A 27,565-nucleotide genomic window follows, 5' to 3' on the forward strand; every position below is an offset into this window, starting at 1 on the left:
TCCAAGGACTCAACTCTGCGCAACGCAGAGCGGGTCTCGAAACCTGAACCTTCCGATCTGGAAGCGAGAGTCATACCACAAAACAGGGAGGAGCACTGTTCTGTCGGCCACATAACCTCAATATTAATTAAATTTTATTTCTAATTTCATCAATTTTTGGAGTAAAAACATAGTTCTTGGTATCAAACCTATTGTAAATTCGACGCTGATCACGAATCTGACGTCAAAACAACGAAAATCCGAAAAAAATTGTCCAATTTTTTATACTGCCACGCCCCCGATCGCCGATCGCCTCGAAAAATATTAAGCAAAGCGGGCTTTGCGAGCGATGGACCGTACCTAGGTTTATCGGCCAGGTATTTGGCCACACACATTGCGTTTTCACCCCGGTTTGCCTGATCGTGGTTCGGACGCCTATCAAAACCGTGCGTGTATGGAGCCTTATCGCCCGAAACTTGCGTTTAAAATTACGTCACAACACAAGGTAACAATCATCAAAAGAAGTAAAAAGTGAGCTGGTATTAAAATAGTGTTCAAAGTAACAAATGATCTCACTGTTATACTATTGAATTGGCTACACTTTCATATTCACTTTCTTTTGAAGACCACGGCCTAGCGGGGTGTTATTTTTGTTGGGCCATGAGTTCAAAAAGATTTGGCTCGAAAAAGAATGTTATCCTGTATATAATAATAATAATAATAATAATAATAATAATTATAATAATAATAATAATAATAATAATAATAATAATAATAATAATAATAATAATAATAATAATAATAATAATAATAATAATATGATGGTGATAATAATAATGATGGTGATAATAATAATAATGATGATGATAATAAAATGTCTTTATTGTCCTCAAAATAGTGGCAATTTGTCATTTGTCAAGAAGGTTGTGTCCGGCTACTTGAAAATAAATTAAAAGGTCAAGAAGCTATCTGAATAAAAACAAAACAAATTACATTCTTTTGTAGCACTGATGGAATAGGTGAGCGTGTTGCCTACGTCAACATCAGCATCCGTAGCAGCAGCTTTGAACAAAGAAGTCCCTTTGCCAGTGTCTTCTTTAATGTTGTAAGTATCAGGGGATGTGGAATCGGGGGAAGGGACAAGGCTGCTCCAAACTGGTGCGACGTCATTCACGCCGTTTATCTGGATTAGATTTAAAAAAAAAAAAAAAAAAAAAACAACATTAGAGTAGACATTTATGCAGTTACATCCCTTTAAATAGAGAAAGAGAGAGCTATAGATAGTATGCAGATGACGTCACTCAGGCCTTTGTTATTGTTTTTGCCATCCGCGTTTGTGAGTTGTTCTCACTAAACTGTATTAACCAGACTATAAAAGTTCATGGTTACACAGAGTTTGTGTGTTGGTCCGTTATACTTCCGGATGGCAATGTTGTGAACTCCTTGGCCAAGCGCATTCTATCTATTGTCATCGCTACCATTATTTTTAAAAAATAATTTTTGACCGGTTGTATTGCCCTGTTCTGTGACAAATAAAAAGAGATATAAGTCGTAATATCGCATCTCCATAAAGAAGTGGGATAATATAATTTGGTGCCTTGAAACGTGTGCGGTCAAATCTCTATCCAGACACAAAAGAATAGTGATATAAGTCCTGTGTGTGAAGAACGTTTGAGAAGTATGGTTGTTTTCAATATATGCTGTATTGTGTTCGGTCAAGATTGTAGAAGTATCCATACTATTACTATACATCTTCTTCACGAGAAGCCAGACCAACGCTGCAACAAGAAAGAGAACAGCAAACCTGAGACAACAACAAGACAACATTTGTTTGTGTGTATTGTAGGTATTGTCTGTACCTACGTGTTACCGCATAGCGTACTTTTTATGATCAAACCCTTTTATTTTAATTTAATGTTGACATTTTCTTAATTTTGGAATTAAGTTATAATAAATTTAATTAAATCAGCAGACTTGTTTAGTAATTTCAAGCTCTGATTTTGTGGGGACCTTTTGTAATATATTTTTAATCCGATTGTGGTTGGAAATATCTTTCTATCTTAATAATTGCTTGCTACCGTAAACATAGGACTAAACTATCGCACAATAATTTCCGCAAGATCTGGCAGACCTTGCAACCTAATCCAATCTGGATGGACAGTGCACCGATTGGTCAGATAAAAACCTCAACTGAACCTTGGACATACGTTACCATTTATCGTTATGGCAAGAACGTTTCAGGGTAAGACTGTGTGACACCTTCACAAAAAAAAAGAGAGATAGAGAGAGAGAGAGGAAGAGAGAGAGAGAGAGAGAGAGAGAGAGAGAGAGAGAGAGAGAGAGAGAGAGAGAGAGAGCAAAGAATGAGTTATAGACAAATATGGATAGAGCAGTAGTAGTAGTAGGTAGTAGTAGTAGTAGTAGTAGTGTAGTAGTAGTAGTAGAAGAAGAAGAAGGAGGAGGATAGAAGAGCGAGAGAGAGAGTGTGTGTGTGTGTGTGTGTGTGTGTGTGAGAGAGAGAGAGAGAGAGAGAGAGAGAGAGAGGGGGGGGGGGGGGGGGGGAGATAGAAAGAGAGAGAATATATTTATATCACTTACCGTAAGAATGACGGTGGCGGTTGTAGTCCTAGCAGTTGTACCTTTATCAGCCACATCAACTTTCAGGGTCAATGTTTTCGTAGTTTCGTAATTCTGGGCATTATCAACAGTAATCGCTCCAGATGTTAAATGGATGCTGGAAATATCAAAACATTGAAGCTTTGCGTCTGGTCAAAATTCTCACAACACCCACCGGCCAACCGAATATAACGTACCAACACGCAAAACTATGTGTGATCTTGAACTGTTTTAGAAAGAACGAAATTGACGTCACTCAGCTCATTCTTATTTTTTAAGCCAGCCATTTTAATGATCAGTTCTTACTAAATTTTATAAATCAGACAAAAGAGAGTACAACGTTGCCGTCGCTCAGGCCTTTGTCATTGTTTTTTTTTTTTTTTGCCATCAGCGTTTATGAGTAATTCTCACTCAGACTATAAACATTCAAAGTTACACATCGTTTTGTGTGTTCGTCCGTTAAACCGTAGTCATCGTTAACTTATAGATAGTATGTGCTTGGCTTAGAAGCTCATAACATCCGGACGTATAACGGACCAACAGGCAAAACTGTGTGTATCCATGAACGTTTATAGACGGGTTAATACAGTTCAGTGACGCGGATGGCAAAAAACAATAACAAAGACCCGAGTGACGTCGTCTTCGAACTATCTATAGATAGAATGCGCTTGGCCAAGGAGTTCACAACATTGCCATCCGGAAGTGTAACGGACCAACACACAAACTCTGTGTAACCATGAACTTTTATAGTCTGGTTAATACAGTTTAGTGAGAACAACTCACAAACGCGGATGGCAAAAACAATAACAAAGGCCTGAGTGACGTCATCTGCATACTATCTATACGTTCTTGTGTCAGGCTATAGATAGTATGCGCTTGGCTAAGAAGCTCATAACATTGCCATCCGGAAGTATAACGGACCAACACACAAAACGGTGTGTATCCATGAAGTTTATAGTCGGGTTAATACAGTTCAGTGAGCATTACTCATAAGTTTCCCTTACAACAATGAGCCCTTAAGGAATTGGGTCGTCAGACCTGCAAATAAGTGCACGTCGGAGAAACTGTATTAATTCTCCATCATGTCGAAAAGGAAGGGACCCAAGTTTCAAATTTGTGTATGTGTCCGGAGTCATCGTTAACTTAACGATAGTATGCGCTTGGCTAAGAAGCTCGCAACATTGCCATCCGGAAGTATAATAGACCAACACACAAAAATATGTGTAACCATGAACTTTTACAGTCTGCTGGTTCATACAGTTTATTGAAAATTACTCATAAACGTGGATGGCAAAAAAAAAAAAAAAAAAACAATAACAAAGACCTGAATGACGTCAACTTCATTCTAGCTATAGATAGTTCGAAGATGACGTCACTCAGGCCTTTGTTATTGTTTTTGCCATCCGCGTTTGTGAGTTGTTCTCACTAAACTGTATTAACCAGACTATAAAAGTTCATGGTTACACAGAGTTTGTGTGTTGGTCCGTTATACTTCCGGATGGCAATGTTGTGAACTCCTTGGCCAAGCGCATTCTATCTATTGATGGTATAGATAGTATGCGCTTGGCCAAGGAGTTCACAACATTGCCATCCGGAAGTATAACGGACCAACACACAAACTCTGTGTAACCATGAACTTTTATAGTCTGGTTAATACAGTTTATTGAGAACAACTCACAAACGCGGATGGCAAAAACAATAACAAAGACCTGAGTGACGTCATCTGCATACTATCTATAGATAGAATGCGGTTGGCCAAGGAGTTCACAACATTGCCATCCGGAAGTATAACGGACCAACACACAAAACGGTGTGTATCCATGAAGTTTATAGTCGGGTTAATACAGTTCAGTGAGCATTACTCATAAGTTTCCCTTACAACAATGAGCCCTTAAGGAATTGGGTCGTCAGACCTGCAAATAAGTGCACGTCGGAGAAACTGTATTAATTCTCCATCATGTCGAAAAGGAAGGGACCCCAAGTTTCAAATTTGTGTATGTGTCCGGAGTCATCGTTAACTTATCGATAGTATGCGCTTGGCTAAGAAGCTCGCAACATTGCCATCCGGAAGTATAATAGACCAACACACAAAAATATGTGTAACCATGAACTCTTACAGTCTGCTGGTTCATACAGTTTAGTGAAAATTACTCATAAACGTGGATGGCAAAAAAAAAAACAAAAAAAAACAATAACAAAGACCTGAATGACGTCAACTTCATTCTAGCTATAGATAGTTCGAAGATGACGTCACTCAGGACTTTGTTATTGTTTTTGCCATCCGCGTTTGTGAGTTGTTCTCACTAAACTGTATTAACCAGACTATAAAAGTTCATGGTTACACAGAGTTTGTGTGTTGGTCCGTTATACTTCCGGATGGCAATGTTGTGAACTCCTTGGCCAAGCGCATTCTATCTATTGATGGTATAGATAGTATGCAGATGACGTCACTCGGGCGTTTGTTATTGTTTTTGCCATCCGCGTTTGTGAATTGTTCTCACTAAACTGTATTAACAAGACTATAAAAGTTCATGGTTACACAGAGTTTGTGTGTTGGTCCGTTATACTTCCGGATGGCAATGTTGTGAACTCCTTGGCCAAGCGCATTCTATCTATAGATAGAATGCGGTTGGCCAAGAATTCACAACATTGCCATTCGGAAGTATAACGGACCAACACACAAACTCTGTGTAACCATGAACTTTTATAGTCTGGTTAATACAGATTAGTGAGAACAACTCACAAACGCGGATAGCAAAAACAATAACAAAGGCCTGAGTGATGTCATCTGCATACTATCTATAATACCGTAGCCATCGTAAAGTTATAGCATGGCACTGACCAAAAAAATGACGTCAAAATGCCAGTCTTTTGCCACAAGAGAAAACAAATCGTGAGTTGTATTCAATAGTTCAACCAATGAAATAACTTGTTTCCATGAGCTCTACTAACGACAACTCATTAGACGATACACAAACCTGAAAAATGACGTCAAACTGCCAACTTAATTCTATCTTTAGATCGAATGATAGTTTAAAAGTTAAAGTTGAAATGGTAAACACTTATTGGGAAATTTTGTGGCCAATCACCCAATCTGGTATCATGGTAGGTTGGAAGGACCAATTAACAAATCGATTTTTGACCAATCAAACATGGAATTGTGACACGCCTTCACACGTGCTCGGACAAACATAGTTGGTTGTTTATAAACAAAAACATGAATGAAATTGACCCCTCTCTCCGATCATTCTTATTGTTATTATTCTTCCAAATAGGTGACTAGTAATCACGCGATTTTCTCTTAGAAACGTTTAAATTTACACAAGGTTCTGTGTTGGGTTAACTGGTTAAACTCATTTTCCTGTATCATGTTCATTTCGATAAAATAACCAGAGTGGGTCAGATTATATATTGAATTTGATCATTTTCAATGTATCATCATCATCATCATCATCATCATCATCATCATCATCATCATCATCATCATCATCATCATCATCATCTACATCATCATCATCATCATCATCATCTACATCATTATCATCATCATCATCATTTACATCATCTACATCATCATCACATCATCATCATCATCATCATCATCATCATCATCATCATCATCACCACCATCATCATCATTATTATTATCATCATCATCATCATCATCATCATCATCATCATCATCATCATCATCATCTTTTTCATCATCATCTTCATCATCATCATCATCATCATCATCATCATCATCATCATCATCATCATCATCATCATCATCAATCTCATCTTCATCCATCATCATCAACATCATCATCATCAACAACAACAACAACAACAACAATAACAAAAAAAATCAACAACAACATCAACAATGACAATGACAACATCATCACGAAGAACAGCAAGAACAACAACCACAACAACAATTACAAATTGCCCCTAACAATATCCGATAGTACAACGGCTACCTGAAGTCACTCTGAACAGATGAAAATTTATACTCAATGTCGTTGTTAGGGCTATCTTTGTCTCCGTCAGAACACGTCAGGGTAGCAAGAGGCCCAGTACCTGTGAATGGTGGTGATATGGATTTAATGGGGGAGGGGGGGGGGGGGCGGTCAAGGCAATAATATGTCTATCTACTATCTTTATATCTGACGATCTGACTGTTTATCCATATATCACCCTATCTATCTATATATCTATCTATCTATCTATCTATCTATCTATCTATCTATCTATCTATCTATCTATCTATCTATCTATCTATCTATCTATCTATCTATCTATCTATCTATCTATCTATCTGTCTATCTATCTATCTATCTATCTATCTATCTATCTATCTATCGATCGATCGATCAATGCATCTATATATGTACAGTCATCCATCTGTCTGTTTGTCTACCTGGCTATTTATGTATATAACAAGCTATGTATGTATGTATGTATGTATGGATGGATGGATGTATGTATGTATGTATGTATGTATGTATGTATGTATGTATGTATGTATGTATGTATGTATGTATGTAGATCTATCTATCTATTATCTGATCTATCTATCTTTCTATCTATTTTATCTGTCTATCATCTTTCTATCTATTATCTATTATACTGTCTATCTACTATTTCTTCTATCTACCTACCTATCTATCTACCTACCTATCTATCTATCTATCCATCTATCTATCTATATCTATCTATCTATCTATCCATCTATCCATCTTTTTATTTATTGTCTATCAGTCTGTCTACCTATCAATCAATCGTTCTATCTATATGCCTATCAATCTATCTATCTAGCTATATGTCTTTCTATTTATTTATTGTCTATCAGTCTATCCTTGTATCTTTCTTTCTATCCATCTTTCTATCTATCTATCTGTCTATCTATTCTTCTTATTATTATCATTGTCATTTATGATATTATTATTATCATCATCATCATCATCATCATCATCATCATCATCATCATCATCGTCGTCATCATCATCATTATTATTATTGAATCATTTAGTCCAACATTCATTGAGAATGCCAAGCCGTAATAATGAAGACGTCATACTTTCTACATTTCTGGTTCCTAGATCATTGGAAGTGTGTATATATGTAACCAGTCCTTCGGAGGATTTATAATGAATAGGTTACATATTGAATAAAAAGTGACATAACTATTATAGTGGAAGGATGTGTTGGCAGAGTCTAAGATGTACGCGACAAAAAAGAACGAGGATGGATGGTCTTTATGGATGACCAGAATATATCTAGACTAGAAAATTATAAGATGCCATCACTCTAAAACTAGAAGAACATTTACACAATTTATCACAAAGTAGTATTAAGGGTTAGATTCAAGTCGGAAGATGTAACGATTTTACAATACTTCTCAACCATGACTAATGAGGAAGCACATTTTTGACATCACACTTTTCTTCCCTATCTAGAGGCATAAAATGGTCATACGTATAGGTATATTTTGTTGAAAAGGAGAGTTTAGCTCCTTAGATCCTGTATTTGGGACTTAGGATCGTTTTTGGATCACGCTGAGAGCAAATTGTTTATTTGTAAAGTTATTTAAAGTGAAATTATTTTTTTCCCCCTTGGAAGATACGGATTTTTGAAATTTCAAGTAGGCAACTCTGCCAAAAGGTAACGAGTTCGATCATCCGCCGCTGCGCTGTGTGGTCTGAAGCAAGTCACCTCGCCCTAGCTCAATTTGCGGTGCTGCACCGCGGCTTCCCTTGGATTAGACCCTAGAGACAAATTTCCCCTATGGGATGAATAAAGGGAATTTTAGTTTATTTATCTATTTACGTGTGAACTCAAAACATTAGAGGTTGCCCATACGCAAGGACAAATAGCGCCAGGGGCTTTTCCAAGATATATAGGGATAATGTAAATTTAAATCTATTGTGTTTTATAATATACTACGATTCTTACACTCTTGCCTTTTGGAATCCCGGACGAGTTCCCAACCGCTGCACGAGCTTGCGAGTGCGCGTTGAGAACACAGTTCAAAATCTAAACAGCAGGAGTGTAAGAAATATTTTATTCTACCCCTCAATCAATTCCGATTTCGTCATCTTTGAATAAAAGACATTTTCAAATACACATAAATGATACTTCTTTTTAAAGAATCTAATTCGTTAGTGAAATTTAACGATTTTTTAATCTGACGTCACATATTATTATTGTAAACATGATATCATTACGCGTTACTATTTAGGGAGGGAGAGAGGTGGAATAATATCCGATTCTTTCATTGGTATTTATTAAACGAGTTATTTTTATAGAGCAGTAAAGTTAGGTGCCCCAGACGTAAACAAACGAGATGCTAGTGGGATTTCCTGTAGACGACGCGTAATAATTAGCAAATATAGTCTCAAATTTTGTGTTGGTTGCAGGAATACACTTTCATTAAATATCGTTATCATAAATTAACATGTTCAGAATAATATTTATACAAGGTAAAATTTTTAAAATCAAAGTCGATTACAGTTTCTTTTGTTAACCAGCGCAATATTTTCCTGGTGTAAAAAAGATAGATGTTATTTGATAAATTTTAAAAATTTACCTTGTATATAATATTATTCTGCAATTTGATTATGAACATATTTATAATATGTGTTATTGCCTACACTAAACTACAAATTTGAAGTTATTTTTTTGTGCTTAATTTATTACGTGACTCAAAACGGAAATCATTTGCACGTGTTTTTGTTTACGTCTTGGGCACCTAACTTTACTGCTCTATTGTGCCCAATAACACAACGAGTTTGCGAGTATGTGTTATTGCACGATAAAAATATAACGAGTTTAATAAATACAAAGAAATGAAAGAATACGTATATACCACCCCTCCAAGTAAGATTATTAGATATTTTGTAACCAAATGGTATGGTAATAGTACTTCTATTTATTTACCATAATTTGTATCTTTCTCCTTCTGCTTGCATGACAATTTGACCCAAAACTAAAAACGTTGGATTTGTATTCATGCGCACCAAAAGAGTATTTTTAATTACCAATCAGCTGTCTTTTACATCGTAGGGTATTTCACACCAATAAAATGTGCGAAAATATTCTGCAATAGTTGATAAAATTTATATTCAACGTGTTCAAAGCATTATTCAACGATTACGTATTTATTACTAAGAAATGATAGGGTTTTCCAATGAGAGGACTGGAATACAAATGATTATTTAACGCAGAGCCTACCTGTATCGTTTTCATCTAAATTTTTGTATGTAACAAGACTTGGACTACAGGCTGGGGAAATATCGTTGACGTCAGTCACTGTCAGACTCAAGGTCAGGACATTCGAACCCGTGTTACTGGAGTCGTAAGCTTTGAATAGATGAAAGATCCAGAATATGAATAAATTTGGGTGGGGGGGGGGGTGGAAAGTGGGTTTAATTTCAACGTTGTCGTCATCATCGCCACCGTAATCGAAGTAATCGCTATCATCATCGTCATCATCATCTTCATCATCATCATCATCATCATCATCATCATCATCATCATCATCATCATCATCATCATCATCGTCGTCATCATCATCATCATCATCATTATCACAACCGCCACCACCACCACCATCATTATCATCATCGTCATGACAGCATCATCACCACTACCTCTACCACCACCACCATTGTAGTGATATATTTCAATCGCCTCAACTTTCCCAGGATTGTAAATAAATCAATTCATAATATCAATACATACTATCGCAGATTCGCAATGTGTTAATCGTTATCGCCCTAGGCACATTTTAAAAAGACCATGTGATATAGCTACGGAGTTGACACCGCATATTTTCACCTAGGTGCTAAGCATGTTTTAGATCGTCAATGGTAACGGACACATAACCGACCTATTAGGAATTCACCAGATTACCGACGCTACAATTATGACAACCAGAACACGGTTGGTCTACAGAAAACAACCAATAGTAAACCAGGCAAACCCAAATCCTGGAATATTGTTGGCTCCTTGTGATTCTCCAACTCCCGAGAGAAACGGATATAAACTATGACAGTGGAAAAAAACGCTCTCCCATTTCATCTACTTAGAGCTCACTGCTCAAAGGGAACCCGAACGTTCTGTACTAGCGAGAAACATGTGCGAATGAGGATCGGTTATTAACGAAATCTGCAGCGGTCATTAACCACATCTGCATCGGGGGTAAGGACTGAACCTGCATCTTGTGACGGACCAACAGAACGGACAACACGCATCAGGTCACCTACTAACCATCTAGAACTTGGCTACCAATAATAAAGAGTGAAATCTGGCAGGCGGTCGGCTGAAACTACTGAACCAGAACGACTCCGTTCGATATAACGGAACAACCTTAGCGCCTCCCAGACACCTCGAAAGTTAAGCCCATTTACTAGCAAAATGAATAGTTTCTGATACGGGATGAAGATTAATTACTCATAGCCTAGATTTAATTAATGAAAACCAGCACTATTATTCTTTAGCTAATTATGTGTTAACTTGTTATTGTATGAGGCAATTCTGTTGATTTATATCAAAAATACTTTTTCTTTAACGGGGATCAATACTTACCTTCTGAATCTGCCTGTTCCTATATAACGTGCCAATAATCTACTACTACTCTACTATCTATTTCTTTAAATCTAAATATTCTCTTACTATCAGTCAAGTGTCAGGAGCTTTACCCGACTATAAAAGGGAAAAATAAAAGCGGCACCAGACACTAGTCTATGCGGAAACTATCGGACTCCTATCTGTCTACTCCTACTTGCCACCCTCCTACATAGACGTGACAATCATCATCATCATCATCATCATCATCATCATCATCATCATCATCATCATCATCATCATCATCATCATTACAAAACCGTAGATTGCCACAAAAATGACACAACGATGACGATGATTGCGTCATCTAAACCAACCATCACCCCACAAATATTTTGGCCCTCTAGTCACTCGAGTGAATTAATTCTAGTAATTTATTCAACTATTTCTATGTGCGGCTATGTGGTCTTGTGGTATGACACTCGCTTTCGGGTCGGAAGGTCCTGGGTTCGAGCCTCGCTCGGCGCATAGTTGAGTCCTTGGAAAAGGCTCTTTATTCATATTCTCTCATCGTACTCAGGTGTAAAAGGAGTACCTGCCGTTGACATCTTTGTCTCTGTCGGAAAAAAACCCTGAAATATCGTCTAACAGGTGTCATGTCTTGTTCTACATGTTGCGTAATGCTGTTGGTCATGGACCCTTTGTAAAGCGCTTTGGACATGTTTAGTGTATATTGCTCTATATTAAAGCTCAATTAAAAAAAAATAAAAAATTATTCACCTATTTATATAGCCATCATCTATTTAAACTATTAATTTTTTTGTGCGACTACACGGTCTAGTAGTATGACACTCGCATTCGGTCCGGTAGGTTCCAGGTTTGAGTCCCGCTCTGGGCGGCGCAAAGTTGAGCCCTTGAAAAACGAACTTTACTCAAATTCTCTCCCCGTACTCAGGTGTAAAATAAGTACCTGGCCGGTAACGAGTTGTCTCTGTCGAAACAAAAAAATGTGATCACGCGTTACGGGCATGAGGTCTTGCCCTACATCTTATAATAATAATAATAATATATAAAATAATAATATAATAATAATAATAATAATAATAATAATAATAATAATAATAATAATAATAATAATAATAATAAATAATAGTAATAATAATAATAATATAAACTCAATCTCCTAACATTTCCCACTCACCTATGACCTCTGGTTTATAAACTGTTTTGGGGACATCGGCGTCCAACACGGAATTGATGGTAATGGCGCCATTAGATGTATTGATGTCAAAAACAGACGTATCTGCTACTGGTCCTGTGAATATAAACATTGGGAATTGTTAATAATGACGATTATTACCGACGTGGTGCCGAAATGGCTTGTACGAAGTTACACCAAAGATAACAAAGACACTTGTGAAATTCAATCTTCCGTCATTTCATTTACCATCACAATGATGATGACGATGATGATGATGGCGATGATGATGATGCTAATGATGATGAAGATATTTATGACGATGACGACGATGATAATGATGTTGATGGCGAGGATAATAATAGGAATTAATAAAAAATAATGACAATAATAATAATAGCAATGATTATAATTGTAATAGCAACAACAACAACAACGACAATAATAATAATAATAATAATAATAATAATAATAATAATAATAATAATAATAATAATAATAATAATAATAATAAACAAACCAAAAAGCTCTCAAACCTGGGACTTCGCGAAGTTCCTGGTTTGAGAGGTTTTGGGTTTTTTTTTCCAAGATGAGGGTCATATAAATCGATCAATATTTGAAGAACGAGTTTTCTGTCCAAATTTTAAAATATGGTTGTTTTTTTTTCAGATAAAGGCAGTATTTTCGGTTATTAGACAGAGAAAAATGCTCGCAGTCTGCCATACGTCACCCGTCACTCGGTTCTAACGGGGGGGAAAAAATACTTAGGATCCGAAGTCTGTCATCCAGCCCAGTCATAATCTACGATCCGTCGGACGTATGATCAAGAATGAAAAAAGTCGACATCACTCCGCTCTTTTGTTCTTGTTTTCAGACCGCCAATAGGGTTCAACAGTCGTGACGTCACTTCCCTCGTAATGACGCATAGTAACTGGTTCTAAACTATCGGAACAATGGCGGACGCCATTATTTCCATCACCTCCCTTATTAAATACTTCTCCTACGAGCATAATGTGTATCCAGAGGAGAAAAGCATTATAAATCTGATCATGTTTTGACGTTTATTCATTCTGATCACATGGCATGTGAAAAATTCTAGCCAGCATGAAGAATAAAAAGGACCGATTTACTTTGTTTAGAACCAAGCTGCTCGTTGCTGGGAGGACGTGACATCAGACTTTTGAATCCTATTGGGTGATTAGCTTTCACTGAAGTCCCTGATTGTTAACTGATCACACGCGCACAGTGTTATGCGTTAGTATGATTCATCTACCGGAACAGCTACAAATTTGACATGCGCATAGCGTCAATCAAAAGACAGCTGAAAATTCCAACCAGATGACAGCAGCCTCTTATGGTTCACACTATTATGTTATGACGATCGACCCAATCAGCAAAGTCCTGTCCGCATTCGTGCACCGTCGCAAACCCGCCGGGTAGCATCGTCACAACACACCTTTCGCTCTGCCGTTTCGGGTTCCAGATGGTAAAATTTACTTGTCACTCGCCTTTCGTCACTGATGCAGATTCTTTCACACACCATACAAATGACAGGTAGATAACCACGCCTCTCGGACAATCGTCATAATGTAAACAATGGCAGTGATTCCTAGACACAGCAAAAAACACAGGTATTACTATCGATGGTATGTGTTTAAGTAAAATACCAACTGTTCTACCGCTTGATCAATAGAACCAACACGTAAAACGGCGATGTATAAACTTAAACGTTTATAAACTGATCGACAACACCTGCAATATAACGATTCACGGCGAGCAACTTACCAACGTAGAAAGTTTTAAATACCTAGGTTCAATAGTGACAACAGATGGAAGATGTAACCGAGACATACGAGCAAGAATAACTCAAGCCAAACAGGCCTTCATGGACCTCGGAAACATTTGAAAAACAAACAGATGTCGTTCGGGATTAGATTCCGAGTCTTGAAGTGCTACGTGTGGCCAATCTTGTTATACGGATGCGAAAGCTGGACTACAAATGCAGAAACACAAAAGAACATTGAAGCTTTTGAAATGTGGTGTTTGAGAAGGATGCAGAGAATATCGTATACTGCACACAAAACGAACGAAGAAGTGCTAAAACAAACATACCAACAAAGGAAACTAATGCCCTTAATAGCGGATCGACTACTATCCTTTTTCGGACACATAGTAAGGAAAGATAAGAATGAATACCTGGCAAGTTGTGGAAAAATACCTGGTAAACGCGCCCGGGGGAGACAAAACACTCATAGACCAACTGAAGGGCTTCACCAACCTAACAATCCAAGAGCTGTTTGAAAAAGCAAGAGACAGGGAGGAATGGAGAGAGATAATTCATGCAGTATCCGAAGCCTGGACCAGGCATGGAACCTAGAAGAAGAAGAAACTGATCGAGAAAATCATGTGATAACGATTCACTCATTTGGCGGTATAAAAACAATAACAATGGTCTGAGAGAGGTCGATTTCATTCACGTAAGTAAATAACCAAGTATGTTTGTCCGAGCACATGTGAAGGTGTGTCACAAATTCCATGTTTTGATTGATCAAAAATCACACTGGAACTTCACGGATAACAACAAGAAATGAAGTGAGTAGGAAAGTGCCAGAACACAACAGAAAATAAAAACTTCGTAGTGGCGATGGGACCGTGGATAGCTCATACGGTAGAGTCACGATCTCCCCGGCCAGGCGGAGTTGTGGTACCAGTAAGGTCGCGGGTTCGAGCCCCCATCGCCGCTGCGAAGTTTTTATTCTCTGTTGTCTTCTGGCACTTCAATACTTGCTATCAACTTAAGTGCCTGCTCCACTCACTTTTCTGAATTAAAACTTCATGGATGGTACAAAAAAGGCATCAAATTAAGAAATTAAGGAGCATGCACCCGTGTAAGATAAAGAACTGAACAAGTGTGTATGAAATGTGCCAGACAAAGCAAGAAATAAAAATACAAGAACAAAAAACATCCAAAAAAAAAAACAGTCGACCTCGACTGGGGATCGAACCTCAGACCTTCTGACTACAGGTCAGACGTGATACCATTATGTAAAAAAAAACCCCACAGTCAATTTGGATTATAAAATGTGACCCTCCGCCTCGAAACGGTATTAAGTCGGATTTTTCAATTTTGGGTTTTTGGTACCCAATCATAGCTTATATTATGCTTAAAATTTTGATACCAAATTTATAAAATTCTGATTATTCATTGCCCAACTATGACCGTTTGAAGTAGGGAGAGTGTAAAAACCAAGTTTTGAGAAAATCGACTTTGAAGTCAGGCACCGTTTTCACACATAATCAAATCAATGGGCAAAGATAGCTCCTCAGATTTGACGAGAATAATAACATTTGCAGAGACGCCAATTTTCAATTTGACTCACAGGAATTTCAGACACCACCCGGAGGAATTTCAATGCCGAAAGTGGAATTTCCGCACACACAAAAAGGGAATTGGGGTGATATTTGGTATTGTGTTTACATATTGTATAGATCTAAATAGATAACTGATTACAAATATTTTCTGATATATGAACACATTTGCCAAATACAACCCCAAAGTTTCCTTATTTCAAGTGAAGAAAAGCACCAAAACATAATGATGGTAGTGAGGATGATGTTGTGTTGGTGGTTGTAGTAGTAGTAGTAGTAGTAGTAGTAGTAGTAGTAGTAGTAGTAGTAGTAGTAGTAGTAGCAGTAGCAGTAGTAGTAGTAGTAGTAGTAGTAGTAGTAGTAGTAGTAGTAGTAGTAGTAGTAGTAGTAGTAGTAGTAGTAGTAGTGATGATGATGATGTCATAATGGCTGTTGTAGTAGTAGTAGTGGTAGTGATCATGATGTGGTGGTGGTGGTGGTGATGGTGACTGTGGTTGTAGTAGTGGCAGTGGTTGTAGTAGTAGTGATGATGTGGTGTAGGTGGTTGTAGTAGTAGTGATGATGTAGTGGTACTGGTTGTAATAGTAATGACGATGTGGTGGTGTGGTTGTAGTAGTAGTGGTAGTGATGATGATGTGGTGGTGGTGGTTGTAGTAGTAGTGATAATGATGTGGTGGTGGTGGTTGAAGTAGTAGTGGCAGTGATGATATGGTGGTGGTGGTGATTGTAGTAGTAGTGGTCGTGATGAAGATGCGGTGGTGGTGGTTGTAGTGTGTGTTTGTGTGTGTGTGTGTGTGTGTGTGATGTGAGAGAGAGAGAGAGAGAGAGAGAGAGAGAGAGAGAGAGAGAGAGAGAGAGAGAAAGAGATAGTGCTAAAAGTGCATCAAGTGATAAGTAGAGCAACAGGAACTTTAAAAACCAACGAGGCTAAAGTTTGAGGTCAAAGTATTTGTTATTAGCTATTATTGGCAAGTGCAGCCTTGGAAATGGTGGCTCTCTGAGAGAAAGTCAACTCTTGTTTTGAATGTTTCACTGATAGTTGCTTTTTAAAACTTTAAATATATATAACTTATCGTCAATACTTATGTTGAATTATTATGTTTTCATGTAGAAAAATGATTGTAATTTATGAAACAACCAAACACTGAAATTTGATCATTTTGACCATTTCCACTTTAAAACCGGTTTTCTTCGTTTTCCAAATCCCGACTTGATACCGCTTCGAGGCGTAGGGTCACAAATGTCTAATGATATATTGGGCTCTGATGTGTAAAAGGTAAATTTTGATTATAAAATATCTTATGATAGAACGGACTCTGATATGTAAACGGTAAATTTGGATTATAAGTAACCGGCTTCGGTGTATATAACGGCTATTTTGGATTATATTACATTTTATCATAATATAATAGGCTTTTGTGTACTGACCTTGAAGCGCATATCTGACCACTGTGCCTGATCCTGTGATTGAAAATCCTGGGTCATCCCCTATGCCGTTGTTCTCTGCGATGGTCTTATCTATGGTCACGGGCGTAAGAGAAAGACCCGCTGAGGAGAAATTTTGGTGAAAGAGGATATTGATGATAATGATGATGATGATGATAATAATAATAATAATAATAATAATAAAATAATAATAATAATAAAATAATATAATAATAATAATAATAATAATAATAATAATAATAATAATTAATAATTAATTTTAAAAAATAATGATGATGATGATGATGATGATGATGATGATGATGATGATGATGATGATGATGATGATATTAATAAAAATAATAATGATAACAATGAAGATGATGATGATGATGATGATGATGATGATGATGATGATGATGATGAGATGATGATGATGATGATGATGATGATATGGTGAATATAATAAAATAATAATAATAATAAATAAATAAATAATAAATAATAATAATAATAATAATAATAATATAATAATTAATAATAATAATAATAATATCCGACTCGTCGATAATCTGAACAAAGTTTAGGGATGGATGCGTCCGAATTATAGATAGACTACTTGATCGCACTATAATTAATGTATTCGTGTTGTAACTCACCGCCAGCGGTACATTTATCAACAAAGATGAGGAATAGGAGAGCGACCAGGTAAATAGCCCTCCCAATCCGCCCCATCATGGAGGTCTTTCTAGGTGGTCGAACTTTTTGTGCTGCCTTGACCTGGTCTTGATCTCAGATTCTGATGTAAAAAAAAACAAAACAAACAAAACAAAAACGGAAAGAAAAAAAAAGTGAAATTTAATATTTAAAACTGATTCGTTTTAAACGACGTGTAGGTACATATATACAGGTCTGACATCCGAATAAACTTATGGGCCTGGTTTAACATTGCTCTATTGGACAATATTTTGCGTAATTTTGTTTTGTTTTGTTTGTTTTTGTTGAGATTTCCACTACTACAATGCGCCTATAACTCTGTCAATTTCGTTCTATCAATACAGTATCAAAAAAAATCTTAATGTATGTAGGTAAAGCGATTACAAATTAAGGGTTATAGAAGGAACGAAATTGATGTCACTCAGCTTATTGTCATTGTTTTTAGCCAGGCATTTTATGATTGGTTCTCACGAAGTTATAGTAATCAGACTATAAACGTTCAGGGTTACACATAGTTATTGTATGTTGGGTTGCTATGTCCGACTGGCGGATGTTATGAGTTTTTCTTTTAGCTAAACGCATATCATCAATATTAAAAAGTCTCTTGCTTGTGATAGCAAGGCAATTTCTTGATTAGAAAACAGAGACGAATGGTTTTGAATGTTCAATGGCCGAAGGGTACAAGCTCCAAAACTTCTGCATTAGACATAATAAAAAATGACACCAATGGCCGATTTAGACTTAGACATACGAACTTTTAATACCTACAGACTTTTAGTACACGGTCCGACGGATTTCCACACATTGTGGATAATGGACCAAAACTCATGAAAACTGAGCGTGTAAACGAGGAATTTCAATGTCGTCCGACGGATGTCCGCCCAACCTCCTGATATCAGGAGCCGCCTGATATTTTCCTATCGTGACTAAACGGAACTTCTCTCGTCGACATCTGTCGATTCGCGGTGATTCACATCCACCGCGTCAAATCCATGTTCGTCGGACCGCGGACGAAAAGTCTGGACGTCTAAATGTCGCCATAGCTCTTGTCATGGTCTCGATCCACTCATTGTTACATGTTGTGAATAGTGAAAACAATTCACTTTTAGTCTTATCGTCGGGTGAAGAATATTTATGGAAATTAACATAGATAGATCTAGACGAATCTTTTGAACTGTCAACGATCAAAATTAGTCCGGTAATAAAGTCTTGAATTGCGCGAGATAGGGATTCCCAACGTCATATGACCGATAACATAAAGAACTGAACAAGTGTGAATGAAAGGTGTCAGACAAAGCTACCATTCCACGTCTGACCGGTAATCAGAAGGTCTGAGGTTCGATCCCCAGTCGAGGACGACTAAATTTTGGGATGTTTTTTTCTTGCATATTTCTTTCTTGCTTTGTCAGGCACCTTTCATACACACTAATTCAGTTCTTTATCTTACACCGGTACCTTTTCCTTTTTTTCTCAATGCCCTAACAAACGCAGATATCGTTTATCGCTCATTCATATAGGAGCACGTTGACTCTACTTTCCACTTTATCTATTCGTATAATAATGGGCGATAATTAACCCCCAATTTGCTGAATTGGACATGTTGACATCCGATATCTTGTTTGATGAATTATCTATACTAGGCGACGGCATCTTATGTTGTCATGGCGGAAGGGTATAATTCTTTTTTTTAATAATAAAAGATGTAATTTATGAAGACAATGTCAGAAAATATATAAAGATTAGTTAATAATTTAAAGAATGCTAATAAAATTGGCAAATTAAACAGATTTAGATAAAGATTTATAATTTTGAGATAAAATATAATTTTGAATGTTAGATCACGCAGACCTGCCTAGTACTCCCAAAAAGTCGTAGAAATACGAATTTTGGACTCCAGCTACAGAGCTGCATAAGTCTCTTTGACTCAATAAATCTTGTTGAGAAGGAACGTTGAGCTTCTTAGAACCTATATTCAGGACTTTGGACCATTTTTGGACATGCTGAGAGCAAATTGTAAATTTTAAAGCTATTTAAAGTGCATTTTTTCCTTTTTCCTTTTTCCTTGGAAACTATGAGTTTTTGAAATTTCAAGTAGGAGCTATCACGGTACTTTTTATAGTTACAATCTACTTTTGTTTTAATATTGGAGATAACTATTTATTATGTCCAGTGATATCAGTGATTGGAATGGTTTATTTATGGAAAAATTTGTGGAGAAAAAAAGACTATAACGAACATACACTCATCTATTTTAATTGTTATCCTACTGTATTGTGAACATGAACATAGATCGAGACTAATCTTTTGTGCCGTCAACTTTGATCGGTCCGGTACGGCGGCTAAATTTTGAGCTGTTTTTTTTATTTATTAAAAAAAAAAATTCGTTGTTGTTGTTGCGATTCTATAGGTTAAAGGTCAGATAAAGGACCGAGCATTACGGTTCAGCGGGTTATCTTGAGGTCAACGGGTGATAGAATTACCCTTAATTTAAGAAAAGTTGGCAATTTACTCATATATCAATCTGTAAAAAATAGTTTTATAATTTCTCTGTGCTCGATGATTCAATCTTAACATTGGCTGCACGGAACAATGTTGACCCCCAACCCTGTTGTTTAAAAGAATAGATTGTTTATAGTTATAAAGTGCAGCACTTCAAAGTGAGCTAAGGCTTGGCGACTTTCTAAAGGCCACACAGCGCGACAGATAGTCGAACTCGGTACCTTTCGGGTAGGAAGCAAAGACCATACCGCTGAGCCACGCTGTCCCATTGACATTATCAGTACCGTAACCAATATCGATCTGTGTGTAAATATAATCAGTTATCATTATGTGAATGTCTTGAGAGAACAAAAAAAAAAAAAAAAACCACAATAAAACATGAAATACAACACTGTCATAATAAAATTGAATAACATAATAATGAGGTTATATTAACATTGTCCTCACGTTACATTCAACACCATTCGTCCTGCGCTATTGTCTCATATACCCTTAAATTCCTCCCTATTGTTGCGCCCCTGCTTTTGCTGCTAACCAAAACCCATATAGCGTGACATCATATTGTTATATTCTATTATGTATGGTTAAAGCACTCTATGACAATTCCTCATGTTTTGCCAGTGGCGTAGCACAAGTGTCTTGTATGTATGTTCCAATCCGAATTATCGATTCTCTATTTTAATTCTTTTCAACTCCTGGTGATCATTTTCTTTTTTTATTGTAGGATTGTGTAAATTTGATTATAAGCTAATGAGCGCTAACAGATGGGAAGGGGGGGGGGGGGGGGGGGGGGGGGGGGGGGGGGGGGGTGGAGTATGATGAATTGGGCGAGAAGTTTCTGGGATTAGATCATAGTTTCTCTAAGGAATCTGATGTCAAAGCAATTCTGTCCCATAATAATGATAATGCTGATGATAATGATGATGGTGATGGTGATGATGATGATAATAATAATGATAATAATATAATAATATAATAATAATTAATAATAATTTAATAATAATAATAATAATAATATAATAATAATAATAATAATAATAATAATAAATAATAATAATAATAATAATAATATGATGATGATGATGATGATGATGATGATGATGATGATGATGATGATGATGATGATGATGACCATCGGTTCCAATGAGACTGAGTAGTGTGAGTCAAAGATCGCAGTCCACACATTTAAAATGTTTGATGTAACACTGCATGCATTGTTTGGCCCGGATGTAATGTCTAGTGTACTTCGTTAGTGAAAATTTAATTTTATGACAAAATCATAAAGTTCGAGTTGGTGTCCCGATAGCAAGCATCAGTCCACAGTCCACACATAATAATAATAATAATAATAATATACTATGTGGTCTAGTGGTATGCAACTCGCTTTCGGATCGGAAGGTCCTGGGTTCGAGCCTCGCTCGGCGCATAGTTGAGTCCTTAGAAAAGGCTCTTTGCTCACTTTCTCTCGCCGTACTCAGGTGTGAACTGAGTACCTGGCCGTTAACAGCCTTGTTTCAGTCCGAAAAAAATTGTAATATCGCCTAATAGGCGTCATATCACGTCCTACACGTTAAGTGTTGCTGTTGACCAGGGACCCATTGTAAAGCGATTTGAGCACGTTTAGTGGATATTGCGCTATATGACATAAAGCTCAATAACAAAGTAGAAGGCTCTGAGTCCACATCAATTTTATTCAATTCCCACGTAAGCTTGGCTTAGAATGTTTTATCGGAGTTACATCTTAGATCAAGCGATAGTTCATGATTCAATCAGATTGGAGCAATGTAGATATATATAGCAATACATATTTTGTTATTGAATTTACACTTAATTGGATACCTGAACAACAGTGTGCTAATTAAACAAGGGCCAAATCAAATCTAAATAATAACAATCTTAGAGGCGATTTACTAGAGGTGGGGGTCCTGGTAGCTAAGCTGGTATAGCAATCGCTTCACACGCAAAGGGACCAAGATTGATCCCGGGTGCAGTCGAGATTTTTTCCCGTCTCCCTCTTGTCCACCCAGTAGTAAATGGGTAACTGGCCTGTTAGATCTGGCGGAAAGTACTTTGCGATAGACTAGTGTCCTATCCAAATGGTAGCAAACAATTGTCATTGTCCGTTTTACGCTATAGACAGGGGAATGAATAAACGCTGGCTCTATGGGCCTGAAGGAGTACTAGAGGGCAATAAACACATAGGTAAATCGTATAATTGCATTGTCGGACAAGAAGGAAAGAAAGCAAAATGGATGGATTGGTTGGTAGATGGATATAAAGATAATAAATAGATAGATAGATAGATAGATAGACAGATAGATAGATAGATAGATAGATAGATAGATAGATAGATAGATAGATAGATAGATAGATAGATAGATAGGTAGATATATAGAAAGATAGATAGATAGAGAGATAGATAGACAGATAGATAGATAGATAGATAGATAGATAGATAGATAGATAGATAGATAGATAGATAGATAGATAGATAGTAGTAGATGATAGATAGATGATAGATGAATAAAAGATAATGGTAGGTAGATAGTGAATTGTAAATATGATAGATGGACAAACGATGTATAGATAGATCGGTAGATAGAGAGATAGGTAAATATATAGATAGAAAAGGTAGACAGATGGATAGTTAGACCGATAGATAGATAGATAAATAGATAGATAGATAGATATAATAGATAGATAGATAGATAGATGGATAAATAAATAGATATATAGGTAGATAGATAGATAATTTGACTGACTGATAGCTGGACAGACAGATAGATGGATGGATAGATAGATAAATCAATTTTGATGGATTGAATGGCTGCTAGGTTGATGGACTGATAGAAGGAAGAAGATATATTATATATATATATATATATATATATATATATATATATATATATATATATATATATATATATATATATATATATATACATTACATCTCTTATATATAAAAATAGATAGATAGATAGATAGGCCGGGAGGCAAAGAGCTAGAGATAGAAAGATTAAGAGACAGATGGTTGATTAAATAGGAAGATAACTATGTGCTTACAGGTACGAAAAATTCGTAACACTACGAGTTTTGGTCTCTATCTGTAGATACGCGAAAAATGAAGATTTCCTATTTCTGATCACGTGCACGTAAAATTCTATTTTCGTCATCGGGCTTATCCTGACACAATACCAGATTGAAGTTGTGGGACACACATTGAAATTTCAAATTATATATTATATTTTTGTTTAAACCCCCCCCCCCCCCAAAAAAAAAAAAACAAAAAACAAAAAAAAACAAACAAACGTGCGCTTGTATATAGTACAATATCCACTAAATGTGCTCAAAGGGTTAGCTATAAATCACAATGTGAAATTGAATGTAAGCTTCAATTCAATTTCGAAAACAGATGAAATGGACGTTTCGGGTTTCCCCTTTATCAAAAAAAACAGGTTGAATGAAACACTATTATATATATTCATCTTAACAACGCCACTACCACATTATCTCATCCATCTGTAGTGTTTCATTAATCCGTTTGTTGATAAAGGGGAAACCCGAAACGCCCATTTTCTCTGTTTTCGTAATTAAATTGAAGCTTGCTTTCAATTTCACATTGTATTTATTTCTTTTTGCTTCGAGCAGCAACATTTACATTATCAAAGGGTTAGCCAACGCCAACACTTATCTTGTAGGACGAGACATGCTAGTAGTTGTACCGTATGGCTACACCTCCAAATTCATTTCGTCAACCCTGCTTCGAAAGTTTTTCTCGGCCCTAAGAGCTGTTTCGTATCCACCTGCAAGTTTAGTAACTGGACAGTGGAGGACGATATGGTCGCTGGTCTCTGGAGCTGCCTGACATTTCCGGCAGGTATCACTGTTTCCGAGTTTCCATCTGTACATATTTGATGCAGTTCGGCCATGTCCTGTTAAGAGGCGATTTAAGGAAACCCAGTTTTTCCTGGCATTGCGGAACGCGCACATTCTTTTGGTGGGATCTTTTATGATGTTTCCTCCTCTTGGTGTTTCCCTGTTCCACATTTCTCTCCGGTTCTCTTCCACGTTGAAGTCTACTATTTTTGTTAGATGGAAAGGTCTTCTCGATTTGAGCCTTGTTGTTGAAGGTGCTCCCTTTACGATTATTTTTATAGGACGAGACATGACGCCTGTTAACCCTCTATTTACCGGCCACTCTCAGAATTCGTACAGAAAATTCACGCCCAACCAAAGCAAGAGTAAATTTGCCTAGTCAAATAAAAAAGCAGCAAGTACATTCTATATATAATATCATTGTTCAGCAAAATTATCTCTACAATGTTATGGTGTCAAGTTTTTAAATAAATAAATAAATAAATAATTCCCTTTATTCATCTCATAGGGGAAATTTGTCTCTAAGGTCTATCTAAGGGAAGACTGGAATAATCCAGACGTCAGCCGCAGTGCAGCGCCGCATTAAATTGAGCTAGAGCGAGGTAACTTGCTCAATGCCACACAGCGCAGCGGCAGGTGATCAAACTCGGTGTCTTTCGGGTACGAAGCAAAGACCGTGCCGCTGAGCCACACTGCTAGAACAAGAATTTTTCTTTATAATTTTGTGATATTCAACAGAAATTAAAATGAGAAAATGGTTGGTTTTATCGTAACGACTGTTGTGACGATTTACCTTTGTTTGGTAAGGAGAGGGTTAAGAGATATTACAATCATTTTTTTTCCAACAAAGACTTAGAGATTGTGAATAAAGTGCCTTTGTAATAATAATAATAATAATAATAATAATAATAATAATAATAATAATAATATAATAATAATAATAATAATAATAATAATAATAATAATAATAATAATAATAATAAATAATAATAATAATAATAATAATAATAATAATAATAATAATAATAATAATAATATATTATAAAAATAATATATAATACATTGTTATTATTATCACATTCATACCATCATCACTATCGTCATTATTCTAATTACGATGATCTCACCTCACAAAATGTCAAAATCGAAATAAATTCGAAAACAAAAAGATCAATCAAATGTTATAATAATCCTCTCTATAAGAAGTTCCGATCCGAATTGGGAAGAAAGACACACAACAGTCAATGATATTATTTTTATTAATATTATGATATGTATAGTATTCAAATCCAGTCGAAAAATTAGAATCAAGAATTGAATTCTAGCTGTGAATCGATCTCGAAAATCCACGATGTTGTGATCGGTGGTGATAGCGGCCCTTACGTAGTGGCCGTCACGGTTGATTGGATACAGGGGGTGGTGTGGTGGTTTAAAAAAAAAATTGTCACTTGCTGAGTCTATCTGATATTATAGTAGGAACGAAATTGACGTCACTCATCTCTTTGTTATTGTTTTTAGCCAGCCATTTTATGAGTATCTTGTTTACATGAAGAAGGCCAAAGGCCGAAACGTCGTTTATTTTATTTTGTATCTTTTATAAGAGTCATTTTTACTCCCTGTATATTTCTATACATTTTATTGACTCATTTAGGCACCTCTAGATTTTTATTAGTTCTCATTAAAATCTATCAAACAGATTATCAACGTTCAAGGATACACATAGTTTTTGTGTGTTGGTAGAGGATGTATTATCAGGCTGGCGGATGTTGTGAGCATTTTGAACAGACGCATATCATCAATATCGGAATACCTAGATGAATAGAATCTGATTTTAAATTCAAATTGATAAAAATCAGGAAATCTATCTATTTAATTTATTTTTTAAAAGTTGAATATATGAATCTCAGTGTCATCTGTGACCCCACTGGCTTTTACACAAAGTTTATCAGTTGAGCTTGTATTCAATGTGAAGGGTTGGGGTCAAACATGTATCATCCCGTTTAAAGGCGATTGGTCACATATGAGGAGGTCAGGATTAAAAGGTGTTAAGTCATATTTCCATCGTTCAGAGAAAACTGCAATTAAAAAAAAAAATGTTGGCCGGAGCGGGGGGGGGGGGGGGGGGGGGGGTCTTTGATTTAAATTTAGTGACATTAAAGAGGAATCTACGTATCTTGTTTGTCTCATAGAATAATATCCTGACTGTTATTTTGAAATGTTCAATTTTATCTGATTATTTGCAGGCGTCCGATACATTGCTTCAGAGTGTTGACCAGTTTTCGATCTTGATGTTACTTAGTTGTATATTTTTACATGTTTGTGCATTTACGTATATATATATATAAACATTTGACAGATATTAAGATTGTTTGACTTCTACAACGTTGTTATCGAGCGTTGCTCTCATCAGGAGCATCAGATTATAAATAGCTCCTTTTATACTAAAGTTGAGCACTATTATTTCATGGTTTTTGTTTTTATAATCTATATATATATATATATGTATACATTGTCGCCATAGATTCTCAACTTTGTATTTATACATTTTCATGCATGCCACGTCTGTAAACGAATTTCCATATTCTTGGATGAATAAAGTATATAATAATAATAATAATAATAATAATAATAATAATAATAATAATAATAATAATAATAATAATAATATAATAATAATAATAATAATAATTATTATTATATTATTATTATTATTATTATTATTATTATTATTATTATTATTATTATTATTATTATTATATTATTATTATTATTATTACTAACGTTTGGTTCTGTCCTCCGCCAAATAGACTACTGTAGAAGAGTAGCTCACTTTGCGAGCTGCACTGCGGCTGACGCCTGTGTTATTCTTGGAATAGATCCTAAAGAAAACTTTCCTCAGGGGATTAATTAAAATGTGTGGAAAAGGTGAAGTTGTTCCTCTTTACTTGGAAACATATTCCTTCAGGAGCTATTAGGCTCATGGAGCCGGAGTTATTCCCAGTCTCTATTGCGTGAAACGGACGATAGCAATTGTGTGTTATCCTTAGGATAAAACACAAGTCTATCGCAAAATACATTCGGTCAGATTGAACAGATTCAGCTATCTATTCACTGTTGGGTGGACCATGAGAACAGAAAAAATAATATCTCGGATGCACCCGTGATTGATTTTGGTCCCTTCTCGTTTGAACCCCAAGCCCAAAGTAATAGACTTGTGGCATGACACTCGCTTTCGGATTGGAAGGTCCTGGGTTCGAGCCTCGCTCGGCGCATAGTTGAGTCTTTGGAAAAGGCTCTTTACTCACATTCTCTCACCGTACTCCGGTGTAAAAT

General features: G+C 36.2%; 1 protein-coding gene across 1 annotated transcript in view; it reads right to left on the bottom strand.

Moving 5' to 3' along the window:
• LOC144975078 (protocadherin Fat 4-like) overlaps window positions 1–25,590 on the bottom strand; it is a 181,129-nt gene extending 155,539 nt beyond the window's left edge. Inside the window, exons 1-8 of the mRNA XM_078918777.1 lie at window positions 25,360–25,590; window positions 17,800–17,939; window positions 17,144–17,263; window positions 12,350–12,463; window positions 9,814–9,942; window positions 6,561–6,660; window positions 2,578–2,713; window positions 973–1,162 (exon numbers count right to left, since the gene is read on the bottom strand). Of these exons, the coding sequence (XP_078774903.1) occupies window positions 973–1,162; window positions 2,578–2,713; window positions 6,561–6,660; window positions 9,814–9,942; window positions 12,350–12,463; window positions 17,144–17,263; window positions 17,800–17,878 (868 nt within the window). The 5' untranslated portion in view covers window positions 17,879–17,939; window positions 25,360–25,590. The remainder of the gene's footprint in view (window positions 1–972; window positions 1,163–2,577; window positions 2,714–6,560; window positions 6,661–9,813; window positions 9,943–12,349; window positions 12,464–17,143; window positions 17,264–17,799; window positions 17,940–25,359) is intronic.
• Window positions 25,591–27,565: the final 1,975 nt, after the last annotated feature.

This window comes from Berghia stephanieae, chromosome 6 (assembly GCF_034508935.2).
Source record: "Berghia stephanieae isolate SIO BIC M18660-M18661 chromosome 6, UCSD_Bste_1.3, whole genome shotgun sequence".
In the NCBI taxonomy this organism is placed as follows: Eukaryota; Metazoa; Mollusca; class Gastropoda; order Nudibranchia; family Aeolidiidae; genus Berghia; species Berghia stephanieae.